This window comes from Parasteatoda tepidariorum, chromosome 7 (genome assembly GCF_982258835.1).
Source record: "Parasteatoda tepidariorum strain Cologne lab strain chromosome 7, Ptep-v5.0, whole genome shotgun sequence".
In the NCBI taxonomy this organism is placed as follows: domain Eukaryota; kingdom Metazoa; phylum Arthropoda; class Arachnida; order Araneae; family Theridiidae; genus Parasteatoda; species Parasteatoda tepidariorum.
Window position 1 is genome coordinate 7,207,404 of NC_141761.1, and position 22,583 is coordinate 7,229,986.

Sequence of the window (22,583 nt, forward strand, 5' to 3'; positions counted from 1 at the left end):
CCGCAGTCTTGTGATCATTCTGTCCATATCTGATAACGGATATTAAAAGATTGAAGTCTCTTGTTTCAACAATCGGAAGTTTTATCAATTTTTTATTCAACAATTTATCTCATCGACCTTGAACGAGTGACGTTGAGGAATCAATTGTCTTTCGGGAATTGTATAGTGTTTGCCTTGGATTAAGTAAATGAGTAAGTTTCTTTTTATTCTTAGAATTTTATGCGCATTAAAAGAAGATTTTTAATTTTTTATTTTTGCGCATTTCTTTTCAAAAATTCTTCGTACTCAGTTGTTTACACTGTTTTTTAACCTTTCCTGCTGAAACACAAAAGTTTTCCTTTATTAACCCCTTAACGATCGGTTAATTTTCAAGAAAACGGTCATAAAAGTGCCTATTTTTTGGCTTTTGCATTTGTATTACATATTTGATTAGTGTTGACATCTAGTTTAAAATAAACTATCTACAATTACCTTAAAAATATCCTGGTATTGCCATCTGGTGTGTAAAATGTGAAATGAAATGTTTTCCGAGCAAAAGAAATGAATTAGTTTTATTCTTATTGGCTACTGACACTCCACCCCATCACTATCACGGGAGCGAGAAATAGAGGGCGAAACCGTCATTTTCACGGGAAGGAAAGGCTTAATTCAATAAAGAAAAATATGAGGTGATTCCAGGTCCGAGAAACGGTCGCAACAACCGGTTAAAGAACTAAATTTTGCTCCACCAAACCTTTTTTTGATTAAAATAAAATTTTTGTACATAATCCGTTTATGATGATTGCAAACTGAAGGCTAACTTGCTAAAATATCTAGTTTGTAAAATTAGCCATCTATTTCTGTACTGAAGCCTACTATTATATTTTATTCCCTTATTTAAGAATGATAAAGAGACGATAACAATTCAGTATGGAATCTTGTTTAAATTGTATATTAGGCCTATATAGTTTTATTCCTTCTTGAAAATTATTACAATGTTTGGGGATAACCTGGTGGGTGGGGCCAAGAGTTCGCCTGCCGAAGATAATAAATGCACGTTACATCTGTCGAGTCTCCTCCCGTAACAACCTCTGGGGGAGTTCCCTTGTCTTCTGGATTGGTTCAAAATGACAAGGCCACGAGCATTCTTATCGTAAACCCAAAATTGGGTCAGTTGTTCAACAATGGTTATAAAAAAAAGTAAAAACGAACTTATAGATTGTTTATCAATTAAACGAAATCGGTCTTAAAAACGGCTTTTACAGGTTACTACTGTCATCGAAAAATTATAAATAGATCGTTTCCTTTTTTTTTTATTATTTGAGGAGTACACAAATTTAAATTTCTAATCTCAATACGTTAAATAAGGCTATGATATTTTTAGTAAAAAAAATATTTCTACGGAAAAAAAATTAAATTTGCGAACTTTTTTTTAAAGTTTATTGTATAAAATATTATTTTAAACAAACTGGTGAATATCGTTCACCATTTGACAATCTTTTATAGTAATGGTGCGGCGCTTGGCGGTGTTTGGCTTGGGCCGTATAGGAGCCCTCCATTTAAAGAATCTACGCTGGAATCCTCGTTCGGAGATCATCTATTGCGTCGACGAATCTGTTGAGAGAATGGAATATATAAAACATCATCTGAAACTGAAGGAAACTCTATTCCTAAAACCCTCACAAGCAGATATCGTTTTTCAAGATGAAAGGTAATTTTCGATAAATATTTTCTGATTAAACATGTCTGTTTATTTTAGCGGGATTCCTCGGGGATGGCTGAAGAAAGTATAGTTTAGGCAGAAACTTTTGATCCCTTCATCATGTTTTCAATTTTTTGCCCCTTTTGAGACATTTCGCCAAACCTGGAGAACTTTTTATGCGAATTGAAAACTTTTTGCACACTAGGGTGTCTCAGTTTTCACTTTTTTGTTGAAGCGAAATGTAATACCTGTCAAAAGGGGCTGTTAATCTTCTTCAACGAACATAATTTTGTTTAAAAAGTTGAAATAGATGTATTAAGGCTTACATTCAAAGTTTAGCATTTGGAATAAACGGGCATTATAGTTCGTTCACCTGGAGTTGGGATCCACCTCCTCGGACGCAGAGTTCCTATCAGCGAGGAGAAACATCTCCGTGCTTGAAAATGAGACAACCCTTCATGCACGCCAAACGCAAACAATGAATTCTTTTTCAGTCACTTACTTCTCTTGATCATCTTCTATTATACCTTTCGTTAATCAAGTTAATTAAATATATTTTAAAATTAAAAACTGCTGTTTTCCCTGAGAAATGTCTCAAAAAAGGACAAACTATTCCCTCAAAAGAGGCTATATATCATCCAATTTATGAAATATTTAATGTTAGAAAAATGCTCATAAAGAGTAAATATTTTTATCAGACAATCGCCAAATGGCAACTTTGTTCAGGATTGTTCACATACTTCTCCCAAAAATACAGTATCGTCGGATACTACGTGATGACCTATTTGTAAAACAAAATCAACTGTTTCAAGAAGTTGGGAAAAAATTATCAATTTATGACATACAACAGAAAGTTATCTTGATTTTTAAAAAAAAGTAAAAGACCTCGTCAACGACACTAAGTTGAATGCTTAACTGGTGGAAATATTGAATGATTATATCTCTATATTTAACTGACACCACTATTTTCGAAACCTAGCACTGTTATAAATCAAAAACTATTCCATGAAACAATGATTGTTTTTTTTTCTTCACATTTCTAGAAAAATGACAGTTGACCCTTCTTTAAAATTTGAAATTATTTTCAAAGTCATTCAATTTCAAAATGTTTTGTGTTTTTTTTCTGTCTTACAATTGAAAGAACAACATAGGAACTTCAAGGCAGATTTCGAAACAACTATTTTATTTCCATCGCTAAAATAAAGAAAAACTATGTAAAAACTCATTTATGAGAAAAACGATTTTTTTTTTACATTATGTCGCTCTTCATTATATAAAAATCTCATTTTTGGTTTTTTGTCGTTTATTTTTTTCTATTGTACGGTTAGTACCTAAAAGGTAAGAGAGTATTAGCTATGTTAAAATTTTCCTTTCACTAAAACAAAAAAGAGAGAGTAAAAGAATCGACTGCAAATAAATTTGTTTCTTATAGCCTTGAATCTGAAAGACAAGACCTGTTTAAGAAACCAAGGGACCTTCGAAAAGAATGTTTTTTAAGCAAATCTAATGTCCACAAAATGGAAATCACAAAAACCTGTCAAGTTTAGCCCCGATGCCAAAGGAGCTCTTAACATCAGCAGTGTAAAATTAACGGAGTATAACAACCCCTTGTTTATGGAAAAATTTGCCAAATGAACAATTCGGAACTTTAAGTAAACATTTTAAAGCTATTCTCAATAATAATCCGAAATAAAAAAGATAATTTTTTGGTAATATATATTTCTTATATTATGATATGTTTTAATATGAACTATATATATTCTTACCATGGAAATTGATTTTTTGCGGCTTTTTCAGCGGAGAAAATAATTGATTTGAATATCATGGAATAGCATTACGTCAAATGACGCTTAAATTCGTTCATCTCATTTATTTTGAAAGCTTGTAAAAACATTGTTAATCTAATAACGTAAAGTTATTAGGAAGAGCAACAAACCAAATAAATAAAAATTATAACTTATAGACAGTCTTTTAGTTCTTTGTATTATTTCGATAAATGTATTGTTTATTTAGCTTTTCAATCCGCACTTAAAACGAATATTCAGATGTACTGAAAAAGTTGCATCAGCACAAAATAATATTAATTTTCAAAGAGAGTTTTCTCAGGGTAAACAAATTAATTGAGTCACAAAGCATTGTGAAACAGAAAATTATAGTCATTTAAGAAATATATTTTTCATTTTTTAATTGTTGATTCGTTAAAGAATCTCCCCTCAGATTAACGCAGCGTCTTAACGTTCGACACCAAGCGAGTGATTTACTGCCAAGTCACTTACCTGGTCCTTCCACTGAATTTCTTCGATTCAGCAATAGAAATGAATGTTAGATATTTAAATAAACTTTCCTTGAGAAACCTCATTTTTTTCTAAATGTCTCTTACCTGGTTCTTCCACTCATTGCGAATAATATACGAAACGATAATTATGCTCATATTGTAAGTGTAGATGAGTCTAACGAAAATATTGACCCATGTAAGAAATAGGAGCTAAATCGGTAAAATGTCACAGTATATCGCACTATTATCGGCTGTTCCCTATAAAGGGTATTTAATAGCTGTTCTTTTATTCCTCCCCAAGAGAATTAAACATTGCTATAGTTTGTCTAAAATAAGAACTGTGACTTTTCCAAGTAGGGGTGAGGGGCCACTCGGATTGGCGAGAGAATCTTCGGTCCATTGTCCTAGAATGAAACTACCCTCCTTGAAATGCACCATTCTTGTTTCCATAGCACCACACGGTGGGAGGAGTTCTCAACTTAGACAAACTATACAGTTCATCATCAGTTATGTGATGCTGTTTGTGAGCAGGATTTTCCCCTTCTCCAGCATCATGCTTTTTCCTACTCTATCTTGATATTTACTTCTTATTGAAGTTTGGGGTCTGTAAGGGGAAAACCTTGAATGACTGTTCACAAAAAAGAGATGTTATTGTGTGCTACAAAATATATATTTTTATTTCCTTAAGCATCGACTGCATCCTGGTTCTGACACCTGCCATTTCACACGAAGAATTGGTCTTGAAATCTCTCAATTCAGGTGAGTTTGTCTGTCTCTCTCGGATCTTTCAAAAAACAAATGGGGATTTCCAGTAGATCACCGAAGATCAAGCATGTGTATGGGGTGGGTGATCAGCCTCCGAAGGAAACGGGTCCTCCTTAAACTGCCAGTGATCAGGGCTACCACATCTTCGGGGATATTTTCCAGCTCCAGTGCGACGGAAATAAACTACCTCTAAGAAATTAAATTATAATAATTTAGTTTTGAGCTACATTTAAGATCATTTTTAAACAAGCTAATATTACGATTTCCCTTAACACTAGATTGCCTAAGGAAGTCATTTTGACTGCTATTCATTTCAATTAGAAACACAATGATGACACAATTTCTTAGATTTTTGTACAACATATAATTTTCTTTATTGTTAATATTTACTAATAACTTGTTATATAACTGTAAATAATATAAAAAAATATAAAAAATTAATTTTTAACAAATTTCTTTACACATTATTTATTCTCTCACAGTGCAGTCATTTTGACTGCTTTTTGGCGCTATAGGTATATACTAAGCTACAGTCTTTTTAGTGTTAACCACTACCCTTATCGATCAAAAAAAAATCAACAACAATGCGAAAATCTACATCTTTTTTTTTAAATTTCATTTATAAATACTAAAATTAAACATAATGAGTTCCCTAGAAGAGTATGAAACTCATTGGAACAGTCTTCGCGTAGAACTTTTTGATGGAACACATTCGCCTTTGCGTTACTCCGAGAGCTTCCCCATTATCCTTCGACCACATGGAATATTTTTTACGTCAACATTCTGGTCGATGCAAGCTGGAAGCAGAATTAGTATCGCTGGTATTCAAACCACCTCATTGTGAGGATCTAAGCCATCGGTATTATGGAATGCGTTTTTGGACACTGATGGAGTGTAAGACATGCAGTTTAAGTTACTTAGATTTCGTTACTTAGATTCAAGAAACGGACGCTATTAACCGCTTAACTTACCCACTTTTTTGAAAAAAGGAATGCAAAAAATCAATATATTTTTTTTAAATAAATACAAGGAACTAAAACAAAACATAGAACACAAATTCTAAATTGAAATTTCAATTTTTTTTATGTGTAAAAAATATTTTATTTACTATCAGTTTACTATCCCAAATGGTCTCGGGCAAATGAAAAATTCTGCTATGCCCGAGTATACTCGGGATAATAAATGTTTGCAATATATACATACCCGAGTGAACCCGGGATAATCGGGGAAGCTGTTAAAGAAAATCCGGGTGACATTATGACGCTTGCAACGATAGAAATTTCTTTAGTATTAGTTTCGTATCATTTACTACGGAATGAGTTATAAATAAGGCCCGGATTTTGATGACATTTGCATTTTTTGGACATTTTTTGTCTTTTAGAGCATTTTTTAGCTTTATAGGGCATTTTTCTTTAAATTTTGGGGCGTATTTTGCATTTTAATGCATTTTTTAAAGTTTTCTGTTCATTTTTTCCAATTTTTATAATTTTTTATCAATTTTCATTACTACACTGGCTTTCAAACAATGAAGAAAATCTATAGGATATTAACAGGTGAAGCAAAATCTTTTCAAATTGAAGAAGAATTGTCAGTAAGTGAGACCGTCCTTTTCAAGTACACACCTATAACATCAGTAGACGTTGAAAGAAGCTTCTGCAGGAATGAAAATTTACTTTCAGACAAGAGACGCTCGTTTACATTTCAAATTATCAAAAAACATTTAATAATCCAATGCAATTCTGATATTTAGTAATATTATGTTACTAATATTTTGGTGTTATATCCATCAAAGTTTCTATACAAAAGAAAAATATTTTGGTGTCAATATATTTTCCTTTTTTTGTTATTTTAGGATATAAAACATATTTTTCAAACGTAGAACAAGTATTGCATTGCTTTATATTTTTTAAATGACTCATAATAATTTTAAAGAGCAAAACATTTTTTAATTCAATATTTTTACTTTATTTAAGGCATTTTTTGCGCAATTTTTGCATTTTTAAGGGCATTTTTTGCCCTTTTTAAAGGCATTTTTTGCACTTTTTAAGGGCATTAGTTGAGATTTTTTAGGTCATCAAAATCCGGGCTCTAGTTATAAATAACATTTTTATGTGCTCAGTTTGTATAAATATTCCTCAAATTTTAACTCCTTATTAGTCCTCTGCAACGATCTGTTTTGTTTGCAGAAATGTGGGTACAGATTAGAGATACTTTCTCTTGTGTGTTATACAGTCAATATTATTAGACTCGCTATTAAAATTCTATGTAAAAACTTAATTATCAGGTGTTACTCTATACAGCTTTATTATTTTCATGAGAATGTTTGCACTTGTTTACGTTAGTGTATCAATTGGGTTGTTATGCGATACCTTACAAATAGGAAGCATATAAAAAAATCTCCTGAATAAAATCCGCCATTCAATATAAAATCCTATAAACTCGTGCAAAACATGTCATTATACAGTGAATCTAATCATTGGATCGAATTATTGTAATATACAGTGTTTCGCAAACTTTTGTGTACCCCTTCTAAATATTTCGTAAAGCTGTGTACCACTGATAAAAAAATTAATGTATTTTTTAGTATAAAAAAATTGCAAAAAAGTTAAAAATCACAACCGGCTGTTGATACCACTCATTATTAACTGTTAACTTTGCAAAACATAGACAATAGAAAAATACGTTATCGTAAATTTTCATGGCTAGATTTGTTTTTAAATAAAAGTTTTTGAAATTTTCGTTTGTTGCGAGATATTTCGCATAAGAACGCGTTCCCCCGGCAAACCGTTACCGTACCCCTGGGGGTACGCGTACCACACTTTGGGGGACACTGTACTAATATAATGCCTGATATAATAAATATTCTATATTTGAATAATATATCGTCTCATTTAACCCATTGGTACAGGAACAGGTGCAAACCGGTTTCAGTCGCGTCAAGACAATAAAGCAGTAAAAGTATCACCTGTTTACGTAGAATCTTGATAGTGCGTCTAATAATATCCAGGGACTGTACGTTCGATCATATCTATAAACACAGAACTTATAAACTCGATTGTTTATAAACACGGAAGATCCTGTGCAGGGTCAACTCTTTACAGTGGACAAAATTACGGAAATCCCATTGACCTCCCCACCCAAAAAAAATGGTCTTCATAAAATAAAAGGTCGCAATAAAAATCACCTGGTCTTAGCGAAAATGAATGTTTGGAAGCTAAATGAATATCCTTTTATAAATGAATACCGAAATTGGAAAAGGGTTAAAAATCAAAATAATGTATATTATTTCAATAGGTAAAGTTGTGTTTTGTGAGAAACCTTTGGCTACAACTGAAGAAGGCATAAGAAGATGTTTGGAGAGAGCGAAAAAATTATCTTTGCCAATATTATGTGGATTCAACAGGTATATATGTTTGATTCCGATCCTGAGCTTCATGAGATATGTATAAAATACTTAAGCTGCGATGTGGTAACCAAGGTTTATACTATCACTTAATAGATCATGGGTTGGAATCCTCTTGTCGCCTCGTTTCGTACTCTCCAATCTCTTGTGTTCTGTGTTGGGACAAGAGGTTAAACATTGGTAAACCTAAAAAATGAGTCAACTGTTCAACACCAGTTAAGCAAAAATAATAATAAATATATGCATCTTTTCAATTCAGTGTAAAAAGAAAGACAGAGGATACCTCATTTGTCTAGATAGAAACATAATTTCTCTCCTACTCTGAATTTACATAGTTTACTGTGAATCTAAGGAATTAATGAAAATTATTTTCAGTTTCATCAAAGTCGATTATGACAAAGTTAATGGAAGTAAGCAAATTTTAGAAGAAGAACAGTTTTTCTTAATAGAGATGGGATCGGGATAGCCTGGTTGGTAGAGCCCATGTCCAAGAGTTAGATCCCAGCCGGCCGAAGAGTAAATGGTGACTGATGCATGTTAAATCTGTCGAGTCGCAAAGTCACCCGTGTTCCCATAACAAATCAATACCTCGGGGATCTAGGAGTTTCCTTGTCTTCTGGATTGAGTTCAAAATGACAAGGCCATGGAGTTAACCATGAGTAGTCTTAAACCTAAAATTGGCTCGCATGTTCAACGACGTATGTAAAATATAAAATAAAATAGAGATCAGAACGTTTATTAAGAAAAGGTCTCATGATAAACTTTTTTATTACCTTTAACGAAGAGTTTGGTTCATTTAGGAAACTAGTCACTCATTAAGGAAACTAGTCTCTTGTCCAACACAACAGCTGACCGACACCCAGTCAGAGAATCAAGAAGTACGATGGTCTCTAACAGCTAAACTCTCGCATCAACATTTCATACTGTTTAAACAGGGTCCTTATCAGTCACAGAGCCCTGTGCATCCATAAAGATGCATTTGGGTCCACGTGCCCTACCGAAAAATCTCACATAGAGTGCAAAGATCTCGCAAATGTTCTGTGACCAGTCAGTGTGCTTCTATTAATTGCTGGTCATATCATGCTGGGCAGGCATCATGTCCAGAACATCAAAAGACAGAGAGGTCATTTTCAACACTCTCCTGATGAGAACACGTCGCGATTTGCTGTCCACACAGACTCACTAAAAAGAACCAGCCCCCAATCATCCTTTGATCAAGACAAGTGTTCTCAGCACCTGCAAGATCGTTCTTATTGTGGCTACAATTAAAGAAATGCAGACTAAGGCCACCTGCCTTAAGTCTCTGGGAGACTGTTATTCATAAAATAGATGTTTCTGTTACATTATACAAGCCGCGAGACGATTGTGTCGATGTCACGGACCTTTTGACTTGAAGTCTCAAATAATGGACTGCCTGACCAGATCAGCGGACCACTGTCTCTGTGTCCACAAAGTGAACATCGCACACTCTGAAGTCCTTACAACAATAGGCCTGCAACGAGTCTTCCAACTATCCGCCACCATGTGGCGTTGTCTAGACGATGATAACCGGCCATACGAGCAAAGGTAAACAAAGAAATTAAAACAAAGATTCTGCGATGTTTTAAAACGTCCTTACGCTGCAAGTTTCGGCAAGCAAAGTATATCTGCACACACGCGATCACAGCGCCACTGTGTCTCAGAAGCGTTCGCGATGAGTTTGCTATCATCTGTTACCTTATTTGGGATAGGCTTTACTTATTTTATTCTTTTTTAAGAAAAGAAAATATTCTTCCCTTAAGTTGTTTTCATCAGTATATAAAAATTACGAAATTTATCAGGCATTAAAAATTTATAGCGATCTACCACTTTTGGCCTTTATCTGATGCATATCTAGGGCTTGAACCTTCAATTAAACAATTAATTTTAAAACCAATTTCTAGTTAAAGTTAGGATTACATGTTAGATAATATTTTCAAACCTAATGACAACTAAAGCTGAAGATAAAATAAAGTATGGATATTTTTCCTTTTAAATAAATTATCAATGCTTTATTAAATGCTTTTTTTTATTCATTTTTTTAAAAACTGTTTAATAAAAAATGTGTGACTACTTTTTATGTACCACATATAATTAAATAAAACTGCAGAAAAAATTCCAAATCGATGTTTGGAATGTAGTAAATAACTTATATTTCATTTTTATTGAATTTTCTAAATTTTTAAGCGTATGACAATGGAGTCGTCTTTTTATTTTGAGATGTAGCAAAGTTAAAGGAACCTAAATGTACCTCAGCTTTACTTCAAATTTAAAACAAATTTGGGAACCGTGCTTCTCACACATAAGCAGAGCAGGTATTTGAAAGTTGTTATTTTCAGACGTTTCGACCCGGGACTGCGGAGTCTGAAAGAGAGGGTGGATTCGGGTGAGATCGGAAAAGTACACGTGATCAAAATGTCCTGCAGAGATTCCCCAAGATCTCCCATATCCTACTTGAAAACATCAGGTCAGTTTAACGTTCCTTTTAAAAAAAGTATTTTCAGCAAATTTAACGCGATTTTAAAGTGCGTTTGGTGGAAATTTAAAATTCAAAGTCATCTAAGATTTTATTAAAAAAAAATTTGAATTTTTTTTTAAATATTTAAACGAGTTAGATTTTAATTTATATGTGTAAAATTTAAACTGTGGGAAAATGTGACAAAATTCATTGAAATAGTGAAAGTTGAAAATATCCAGAAACTAAAAAAGAAATCAAAATTCAATGTTTGCATATAAAACGGAGTGTTAAATAATGTTGATTTTAAAGCTACTAAATTTTTAGAAATTTTGTTTTTACTTTCAGAATTCGTAGTTATAATTTTTGTTTAAAGAAATAAGCAAAAAAATAAAAATTTTATTTATGCATGTAAGTCATAATTCATTAAAATCCATTAAATTAAAAATTATATTCAGTTTTTATAAAAGCTAATAAAAATCATTTCTGTATTTTAATGAATGGCGAAATTTTATGTGTTGTTAATTTTTTACTAATCAAAGATTGAGCACAAAAGTTTTATTAAAAAATTTATTCATAAGGTAAACTAAATGTGTATATGGTAAAATTACAAAAAAATAATTTAATTTTTGAGCAAAATATGTTTGGTTTAGTAACACTGAATAACTTATTTAGAAATACATTCTAAATATGGTTGTCAAAATTAAATAGATTCATTTTATGTTGGAGTTTAAGAGCATTTTTTCCAAAATGTAAAAAATTATTGTTATTATTGCTGTATATTCCCAAAGACAAAATTTTATTTTCGTAATGATTTTTTGGATCCCTTTTTTATAAAATTTATATTTTTTACTTCAAAAATATTAAAATCTCGTCTTTTTTTAAGAACTGAACTTTCGGAAAAACTCGTAGTAATTATTCAATAAGCACTGAACTGAGTAAACTATTAAAAGAAAAATATTGTCTAATTTGTCAAGATTTTTATTCAAATCTATAGAATTTAAAATCGTAAAAGGGAGTTTGTAATTTGCTCGATGACAAAGTTGGAAGACATAACACATTATAAAAAAATCTCCTTATTTTTATTAAAATTAAATTTTGAAATAGTTAAAATTAAGTTTTTTGAAGAGTTTCAGAGATTAAGTGTTTTGATTTCAGAAAGAGAACAAAAAAGATTTCTGAACAATAATCTACTCTAAACATTTTAAAGTTAATATACACATAAATTTTGTTTTATGCAAAGTTATGTTACCTAATTGAATTTAATACTAAAATTAGATTTCTAGAATAAATGTTAAAAACAAGGGCATGCACGTAAGTATGGAGTGAATTTTTCATTTGAATTATTTTTGTTTCGCTATTTTAGAAATTGCTTTAAGTTTCAAATATTTTCTCTGGAGTTAGGCTGTTAGGTCAAATTTAGCTATTACAATAAAAATGGCACAAAACATCAGAATTTTGGGAAAGCATTACTCCAACGCTATAAAAAATTTACGAAAATTGAGAATATTTATTACGTATAGAAAATACTGTATAAAATTATACAACATGAGTAGTTATTTACAGTAAGAAGGTTTATATAGTTTCAAATAAGTTTTGCCTTAAGTGTAATGTACTTAAAATGAGACTTTTTCTTTTTTTAAAGCAAAAACTTCGAAAAGCATTGTAAATGGATCGTTGAAAGTCATTTAAAGAAAAGAACATAAAGCAGAGCTACTATACCTCTGATTTATTTCAAGCATCACTGGCTGCCGTCAGTGTGCGGGTGGGTGACCACTTGGATCAGCCTGCGTAGGGACCGAGGGTGTGCGTTATTGGTCCTCGTTGAACTGTGCTACCGTAAAGTGCTCGACTTCGCGTGCAGATCGTCGGGCTACCGAAGCGGGGGTGCCATCCCCTCTGCAGAGGATCAAAATTGTGATGGCATTTCTTCGGATCATCCTCAGGGATGTTTCCCAGACCGTCGGCAATAGCCCATTGTGCAGCTCTAGTGCGACGTAAATGAACTACTATTACCTCTGATTTATTCACGGACCATTCTCACTGCATGCGATTCACACATTCAGTTTTGGGGACGGTTTGGGGGACAAAGAAATTATATATATATTACTTGATTAACTAACTATTGTAAGGTAAGTAGGATGTAAATATTAAAAAGTTTTCATTATTCAGTTCTTTTAAGTTTAAACGTTTAGAATATATATATATATATATATATATATAACTCCATCTACATATGCAGTCCAGTGTACTGCATATATATATATATATATATATATATATATATATATATATATATATGCAGTACACTGGACTCACGTTCGTGAGAGCGGGAGTTCGGATTCAGCCGGCCAAAAACTTCCAGTGTAGTAAATGATGACTGGTGCACTTTGAATCTGCCGGGTCATAAAGTTCTCCATGTTCCCATAACAAATTATACCTCTGGGGGTGCTAAATTGGAGATGGATCGTTCTCTGGTTCAGGTTAAAATTGCGATCAGCAGATGAATGAATGGGTTCGCCCTATAAACAGGCGTGACGTGTGGGTGCGGGTCTTGCCCTTAGATGGTAGAAAACAAGAACAATCGCACCCCTTCTGGTTTAATGGCCAACGACAACAGATACAACCAGCAATAATTCACACGTGCCAGTGAGAATGACAACCTGATTCAGCAACTAATAGCGTGTGTGTATTGCAGGAGGTATATTTCAAGACTGCGCCATCCACGCCCTAGATTACGTGTGCTGGCTTCTGAGTGAATATCCCGAAAGTATGAAAGCATACGGAACAGCCATCAGTGAGGACATCAGAGACATAGGAGACTACGATACTCTCATCATTAGCATGAAATTTCCTAGTGGGATACTCGCCACCATAGACTTCAGCAGGCACGCCGTCTATGGACTGGATCAACGTGCTGAAGTGAGGATTCTTATTTATTGCCTTAGACATTCATTTAGAAATCCTTTTTTTCCCCCTCTTCATCTTAAAACTTTGAAAATGTATTTTGATACATAAAATTATTTTAAAATGATTAAACAGTATATGAAATTAAGAAAAATTTTGAAACATGATAGAACACATTAAGTAATAAATATCAGGTAAAAAACAGAACGCGCTAAGGATTCTACACTAAGACTAGGGAACGCTGCAAGCTCCATACTGCCTATACTTCCGGGTTACAGGTGTATTTGAAAGCCATTTAGCTCACAACGTGATCATTGTGTTTTGAGATTTTTGCAAACGTGGTATTTGATTACTTGTGTTTGCAACGTTAACAATACTTGTATTTACAATGCTAAAGGTGCGAGCACTAACGTAAGATGATGCACAGCTTGCAACAAGAACAAACAGTAATAAACAAATGAAAAGAGGCCAAATCTGAACTGCTAAAAAATCTAGCAACCATGTCATCTCTTATAACACTATATCTATAAATAACTAAAGCAAATTTTCACTTCAAACTCACCAGAATGACTTAATAACATCAATATCTTATGAAATACGGCAGATTTGAGCTCGAAAATGATCTAATTTACTTCCATTATTGAAAGCAAAATTATTCTTTTTGAAAATATCGCCTCGCAGAATAAGCTGTAATAAGCAGTTGCAAGCTTTCTAACCGGAACTAGAGCAGGTACGGAGCTCGAGATTGCTTATATTTATATTGAAAACACCATCCATATGAGTTTAAAAAAAATTTGATCAAAATGAAATATCACGTAAAAAAAAGAAGGCGCTATAGGCAACGCTCGAATACGCCCTCTGGGGGAGAAGTCCGGTTAGGTGGCCTTTCCCTCTCCTCCTCTTTTCACTTGTATAGAAATGCACTATGATGTTTTTTCCTTTTCTTAATATTTTTTACTAATAAAAATATTTTTTAAAATTTCCATGATGCTTTCTTTTAGAACTATGTTTAATGTAGTTCCATATAGTTTCCTAGCTTAAAATTTTTTAATCTAAATAAAAATCAAGTTAGAAACTACCGCACTTTCTTCTTCTCCACACGTTAATGGCGAAAACATGCAAATAAGTGTTGCCATGAGTTCTGCTCTACTCCACCTGTGGCCGATCACCAATAAAATAAAGTCCCTGTTTTCATATTTTGTAATCTGGCAATCTCATAACAAAATAATTTAAATCGTTTTTGAAATTTTTATTAATTTTTTTTTTAAATTTTAGTTTTTTTCCTTTTTTTACTATGTTATTTTATTTTAATAATTTTCTTCTTCTCTTTTCATTATTCTGTAATTTTTCCATGTTTTCTCTCTCTCTCTCTATATATATATATATATATCAATTGCAATAATTATAAATGTTAGTAATCTTCGACTTAACTATTTTGGTCGGACTTTATTATCAGGACAAACCAAATATACGGCTTTTGAACCAAATGGTCCGCATTGAACAGTTGACTTGCTACTTGTGACTGCGACATTGTCCTCCTCCTGTTACTTTTAGATATACGAGGCGCATCCAGAAAGTAAGTTCCTCGAATTTTTTAAAAAAAAACGAACTCACACTTTCAGGAACATATTTAGCGGCAACAAGTACAGCAATGTTTCAGCTATTTTTCAACATAGCCATCACCAGAATGGAGACACTTGTCGTATCGTGGGATCAACTTTTGTATCCCTCTGTCGTAGAACTCTGCCGCCTGTGAATGGAACCAGCGTGCGACAGACACTTACCGTTACTGTGACACACTGAGGGAATTGTGACTTGCCATTCAAAATAAGAGTCGTGGAATGCTTACTGTAGGTGTTGCGCTCCTCCATGATAATGCTTGTCCACATACGGCATGACGCACAGCAACTGTTTTGACTGAGAGTTGTTGACCATCCACCCTACAGCCCTGATATTGCACCCAGCGATTTTCACGTTTTGGCAACGACAAAGAGCTAAAGACTTCTGTCACACGCTTATTCCATTCACAGGCGGCAGAGTTCTACGACAGAGGGATACAAAAGTTGATCCCACGATACGACAAGTGTCTCAATTCTGGTGGTGGCTATGTTGAAAAATAGCTGAAACATTGCTGTACTTGTTACCGCTAAATATGTTCCTGAAAGTGTGAGTTCGTTTTTTTTTAATAAATTAGGGAAACTTACTTTCTGGATGAGCCTCGTAGTTGTTCAAAATGAAAGTGAACTTTCACTGCTCTCTTTCCCCCAAGAGATCTCGACGGCTCAAATTTTAAGAACTATGGAAGAAAAGTGCTTTTTACTGTCATTTTTTTAAAATTTAGCTGTTATTAATTTGTCATTTTATAAATTTTTCATTAAATTGTCATTTCATAAATTTAGCTTTGCATCAAACTAAATTTATGTTTTAATCCATTTTATAAAATTTGAGTGGAATATTCTTTGGAAAATTTTAAAAGTTTTCTTTCCGTGGTCTCAAAACCCATTAAAAAAATTTTCATACTCTTTTCTTTCGACGTTTTTGACTTCTTCTTCTTTTTTTTTTTTTTTTTGCTTTTGAAAAAAAAATGGAAATAAGAGAATTTTAGTGCATTGCTACTACCTTTCCATGTAAGTAACAATAAACGAAACCCTTAGGTGATTTCGTAAAGTTTTACAGAGTGCGTAGCCAAACCTTTCAACAAAAACTAAGCACCTTTTAAGCACTTTTAAAAAATTATTTTCGAGCTATATACAAGATAAAATGCAACATAATTTCCAAAGACTTAACATGATTATGATAAAAATAACTAGTTTCTAACCAAGAACTCTTTTCTTGATTATATCAGCCATTATAAAATGATTAAGAGATTTTTCGGTTTGTTATCAGAGGGTGGAAAATGAAGCCTGAAATTAGGAATATCTTGCAAATTGCAGCAGAGTTGCACATGAGAGTGCAATAATCTCACCGAACCCAGCCAACACCTCCTAGAAAGAACATGCCTCAGCACGGGTTACCATAAATATCCCTTAGTAGTCCAAACGTAATGACATATTTTGTATTTTGAACCACAGCGCAGCTTAGTACCCCTAACGTAGTGACATCTTTCTTATTTTTCGTCTACTGCGCAGTTAACTTCGTCACATCGGACTACTAAATTGATCCGTGCTGAGGCCTTACTACTTCTAGGAGGTGTTGACCCAGCTCAGTCGTGACGCATATGCGGACTCTCAAGTACTGCATCAAACAAGTAAAATGATCGGCGCTTTCATACGCTACGGACTGACGGTACGCCGGAATGGATTTTGGTTGAATGAATTGTGTAAACGTTGAATAGAACAATGTGAAAAACTCGCTTTTGCATAATACGTAACGAAAATCGACACGGTATAGGAAAAAAATCTCGTTTTCGAAAAAGGAATATTAAGCATTTTTTAAGGAACCCCAACGAAAAAAGCACCTTTTAAAAAATGAAAATCGAAAATAAGCACCTTTAAGAACGCGATGTTTAAAAGGCCACAAATTAAATATTTAGTTAGATTTTGTAGACAATGTAATGTCTACCATAAATGGATTTATTTAATCTAAACCGCAAAAAAAATGTGCTCACGAAGAATTGTGTCCACGACGTCTCTGAGACACAGTGGCGGATCCAGGATCCTTCCCAAAATTGAAAAAAAAATTTAAATAATAATTTTTTTATTAATATTTAAAGAGATAAAATATTTTAAAAATTATTTAATGGGGCATATACACCTAGGTAGGTCGGAAAAATTTATTTTTCCCCCATCTAATTATATTCGTCACTGTTTCAAGAATCATAATCCTAAAGATTAAAACGAAATTCGTCATAGTTTCATTGTAAACATTAATAATGTTGAAGCGCGTCATTTATAGACAGATTTGCCAAAGTTTCTAAAAAACGTATTACATTTATTATTTAAAGATGTTGAATACGTATGTATTGTTCATTATGAAAAAAATGAATGAGAAGACTAGCATCAAAAACTCCAGTATTTTTTTTTTCAAAAAAATTATTAAAAAAAAATTGTGATAAAAAAAATTAATTGAGATCTGACTCTATGATCCCCCCCCCCCCAGGAAAAATGTCTGGATTCGCACCCTGCTAAGACAAGTAGTGCCCATCATGAATTGCGACGAGCAAAATCGATTGTGCAAAATTGTGAGCGACGGAAGCATAGCTAATAAAAAAAAAATATATATTTCCCACAGATATTTGGAACGAAGGGTATGGTGACGAATGAATGGTACAGGCCAACAGGTGTGAGTCACCATGATGAGAAAGGAGCCGCAGCCACACCCATCTGCTATGACTTCGAAACACGTTATAGAGACTCCTATGCCCTGGAAATGGAACATTTACTCAATATTTTAGAAGGTATGTTTCGAATCATTATAGTATTAAAGACATATTTTGATACTATAACTTCATTTCTTAGACCTAACCCAAACTTTTAAAAACCCTTAGAAAGTTCATTTGCAATTTATTAATTCAACTACTGCTTCAAAAATAAAACAATATTTTTTCCTACTTTTAAAATGATCACGAATAAAAGAAAAAGAAAAATTCTAGTTAAATAAATTTATTTTGATTCTGGAAACCAGAGAGTTAAATTAAAATAAATAACTGATATTCAAAATCCAATATTAATTATATAAAATACGATTCAAAATTGCAATTCATTTAAATATTTATGAAATTAAGTGAATAAAAGGGAGAACATGTCAGCGATCTTTCACTGGTCTGGACAAGGGTTGTAAAAAACCCAGGTTTGTCATGTTTTATTGGTCTTTTTTCAAAAGAGAGGTCAGGGTACCTTATTTTAATATTAATAAGTAGGTTTAATTTTATGAGTTGACTAAACATAAAGTGTAATTAATACAAATAAATTGTCTGAAAAAAAGTTTCTTCTGACATCATGATACAGAATGTTATATGTACTCCCATACATCACACATTTGAAACTTATTTTAACACAGGATAACTTCTTATTTAAATTTTAATAAATATTTTGGGAATTATTATTCTTTTTTGCATAGAAAGCGAATCAAGGGCACTGACTAATCAATGGCCATACAGTCAAATCTAGCCAGTAAGGTGACTCTCCAAACACAGTTTTATCACCATCGGTTCAATTTTTCAGACTATACAACATATATATATATATATTTCTCTTACACGGCGACAAAAAAAAGCCTCATTACAACTCCAAGAATGGCAACGCAAGAAAAATCGACCCATGATTGCCGCTAAAAATGTCACATGCCAAATCTACTGAGATGGCTCAACATATAGCGCTTTTAAAAACGGAAATTGAAATAACCAGAGAGAGCATAAGCTAGGCAGAAGTGAGTAGTCTTTGTCGATAGATCTCTATTTTAGTATTTTGTCGAAAGCGCTTTTTTTCACGAATTTATATATTACGAATTTATTTGACGATTTTTGATTTATATCACGAATTTATTTGTTTTACTAGAATTTATTTGTTTATGCAGCTTTTTCCATTGCAATTCACTTATTTCAATTTTTAATAGACTTAATTATAGCCAAAATTTTAACCTTTTTAAAGAGATATCAGTTTTAGAAATGTTATCTTAAGATTTTATACTATAACACATTTCTAACAGTTTTAACGAATTACATGTCATTTATTTGAATTCAAATTTATTTTAATGACTTAGTATTTACCAAAAAGATGTAATTTAAAAAAAAAAAAAAAAAGTTGTTATATGGATTTGAATTCTTAGAATTTTGTGCATTTGCAATGTATCTAAGTCAGTAGCGAGCGAAGCAAACCATATAAGATTGCGTGGCAATTTTCGGGGGTTGGCGAGCGTTAGCGAGCAGGGGGTGCAGCCCACTAGTTTCAATAAAATAGCTCTTTAATATAACAAAGGATAAAAATGAAAAGAATTTTAGAAAAACTCAGGTGGGTTTAACCCACTTTAGGGTGGGTTTTTTGCAACCCTGGTCAGGACCCACAATGAAAATACATAATTAGTAAATAATCCCCAAGATAATGATGCTCATCTATAAATACACAGCTTCATCAGCGGTGAAATAAAATTTTCTTTTGCTATTGGGTAAAAAATAATGGGTGATGAGCTCGAGATTTTTCGGTTCGAATTTAGAGGGTAGGAAAAAGCAATCAACTGTCGCTTGCAGAGTGCAAAGAATTCTGAATGAAATCTCAATGACCAACGGTATGGATTGTGTGAAACATTCAGAAAAACACGATTTCCGCGTAAATCGGCATGGAAAAACGAAGGGGAAAAAATCTCATTTTAGAAAATGAAAAAATAAAGCACTTCATAAAAAATACTCAATAAAATAAGCTGGTTTTTAAAAACTCTACCTACCTTGTTTAGGGTATCTGTTACATTCTAGATTTTCAAATCCATGACTTCCAATAATTTCTTCTTTTTTTCTGCAGAATTATATTCTAAAGATACTTTTCCTGTTCATCAGAAAGGAAAGAGATAATCCTGATTTCTCTGTTCTCATTTCGGAATTTTAAAAAAAAATTCTCCAATGACTGACTTGCTTCAGATAGAATTTTAAATTGATAAAATAATAAGAAATAATAATAAAAATTCTAAAATCACGGAAGTTTAAAAGGTAATCCACTCTAGAAATGTTTTACTTCATTTTTATTTTTTTGTAGGAACACCATAATTTTTAAAGAACATGATAAATATGACTGTCAGTGAGGATTTTGTTAGAAATTCAGACATTCCGAACACCATGAAATTGGGGGGGGGGGAGATTCCATTTCAAAAATTAGATTTTTTTTTCTTAAATAGTTAAAATTATGACATTTCTGACAAATTTTGTTCTTTACCGAAATTCATGACCCTGGATACCCTGTCCAAAACAACCAGGAAATTCCCTCAGTTTTAAGTATTTTCAATAAACATAAAATATTTTTCAGGAAAGGAAGAATGTGAAACTGATTTGAATTCAATACTGGCTGGTTATAAAGTGGCCTCCGCATGTGAGGAAGCGGCCAAGACTGAAAAAACTGTCCTTTTTAATCACCTGCAATGTATATAGTGATCAATAAAATTAATTAAGCTGATCTTTTACTTTCAATCAGGGATAATTTTTAATCCAATTTTTTTAAATTTAAATCTGATTTTTTTTTAAAGCTTTGGTGTACAGTTACTTAAATTTCATAAATATAATGGAAATCATAACAATGCATTCGAAACAATAATAACATTCACAAATATGTTTTATAGTATAAATCATGTGTGCAAATTCCCGATTTAAATTTATTAAAAATGAAATAGAAATGTATTAATTTATAAAGAGAGACCTAATATGAAGAAGAAAAAAATTTCAAAATGAGTCTTGCAGTTATTCAAAATATTGATTAAGCAAACTTACTAAATTGTGCAGACTTAATGTTTCAATCTAGAATAACTTATTTAAAAGAAATCACCCTACAACAAAAGAAGCTAAATATGCTTTATAAAACTTACTGTAAGTACAATATTTAAATAAAATGCAGTTTTGAAGAATTTTTTTTAAAATTAGGCAATAGCATCTTTCCTGTTTCTTATCACAAAATTCATATTCACTGATATTTAAATAATGTATTAAAGAGCCAACAAAATTTCTTCCAATTAGATACTTAAATTTGATTTGAAGTTATTGGAAATGAAGGCCATTATGTGGTGATACTTAATAGAATAACCAAAAATTGTGTCTATGAAATATTCTGCTCTTATTTTACAATGCAATAAGTTGAAATATAGAAATCAATTAATAATTTTAAATTTGCTTTGCACATTTTAAAATCAGAGGTTTCTTTTTTTATATATACATAGCTGCCAACACTGATAGGAAAAAATCCAGTAGATTTTACGAAATATAAAATTTCATGATAATTGTTGCATGATGTATGCACTAAATATTTTAAACATAGGGAATTTTTATAGTCATCAAAATAGAAAAACTGCAATATTTTCCACTTCTGATTGACATAAAACATACTTGAAATGTTATGTATTATGTTTACTCAGAATTTTGAATAGTAATAGGCACTTATTTCATCAAAGATAGTTAAAATATTTTTTTAATTAAATTAAAAAGAGAGTTCTGAATAAAAATAGGCTGAAAATTTTTGAACAAAAAAAAAAGTTATGAACTATTTTTTATAAATGAGGTTTGCATCATTATGAATTATTAATACTTATTTAAATATTCAAGCAAGCAAGCAATAATCTGTACAAAAATTCTATTTCAATAAGGATTTTTTTAGGAAATTTTCTCAATATTAGAGAATTTTCTAAAATGTATAAAAACCAGGAGAATTTTAATGAAACCAGTAGACCAGGAGAAACTGGCTTAATCCAGTAGTCTACTGGAAAATCCAGTAGAGTTGGCAGCTATGTATATATAAAAAAATATTCATTTGATTTAAATCAACGAATCATAATTTCAATGTAATCCATAATATGAAATAAGAAAATACACTGATGATTAATTACAAAAAGAGAGAAAATTGTGATTGCATGATTGCAATTACAAAATTGGTAAAAAAAATTTTTTTTAATTATTTGCGGGAAGAGTTATTCACAATGTCAACCTCCGTTTATGTAAAGGTACCCTTTACCATTGAATCGAGTATACTAGTCAATTGAAAATATATTTTTGTAGTGGTAGACACACTAAAGTACTCCCCCACCAGAATTATAGCAGTGATAGACTCCGATGAACGGATACCACTAGTTGACTCACTGCTGTTTTGTAAGAAGCCAGGAGAGCTGTATTAAAATCACTGTATTTATGAGTGCTGAACGTGAGAGCTGTAATAAGTTCACGCTCGTGATCACTCCTGTGTTGCGTTTAGCAGTTGAGTGAATACGATGTGTATGATCGAGACTGAGTAGCAACAGCACGAGGTGAATAATGTCGCAGTTATAAGTAGCAAGCCAACTGTTCCATGTGGACCAGCCATCGAAGTTCAGATCAAAATGGGCATAACTGTGAAGATAGGCGTGTTCATATCGAGGTGGGAGTTTCTGCCAAGGTAGGCATGTTCGCATCACGTCC

At 32.3% G+C, this 22,583-nt stretch overlaps 1 protein-coding gene across 1 annotated transcript; it reads left to right on the top strand.

Moving 5' to 3' along the window:
* The first annotated feature begins 55 nt into the window (after positions 1-55).
* On the top strand, positions 56-20,601 carry LOC107444768 (uncharacterized). The gene is made up of 8 exons (XM_087167224.1): positions 56-191; positions 1,486-1,690; positions 4,645-4,715; positions 8,016-8,124; positions 10,482-10,609; positions 13,296-13,519; positions 17,735-17,900; positions 20,455-20,601. The coding sequence occupies exons 1-8, from the start codon at positions 188-190 to the stop codon at positions 20,574-20,576; spliced, it is 1,029 nt and encodes a 342-aa protein (XP_087023350.1). The 5' UTR covers positions 56-187; the 3' UTR covers positions 20,577-20,601.
* Positions 20,602-22,583: the final 1,982 nt, after the last annotated feature.

What these genes read in the sequence shown, in the direction of transcription:
- LOC107444768 (XM_087167224.1), top strand. An exon ending in ATATTATGTGGATTCAACAG is followed by an intron (nt 8,125 to 10,481) that starts GTATATATGTTT and finishes TGTTATTTTCAG; the next exon opens with ACGTTTCGACCCGGGACTGC. An exon ending in ATCCTACTTGAAAACATCAG is followed by an intron (nt 10,610 to 13,295) that starts GTCAGTTTAACG and finishes TGTGTATTGCAG; the next exon opens with GAGGTATATTTCAAGACTGC.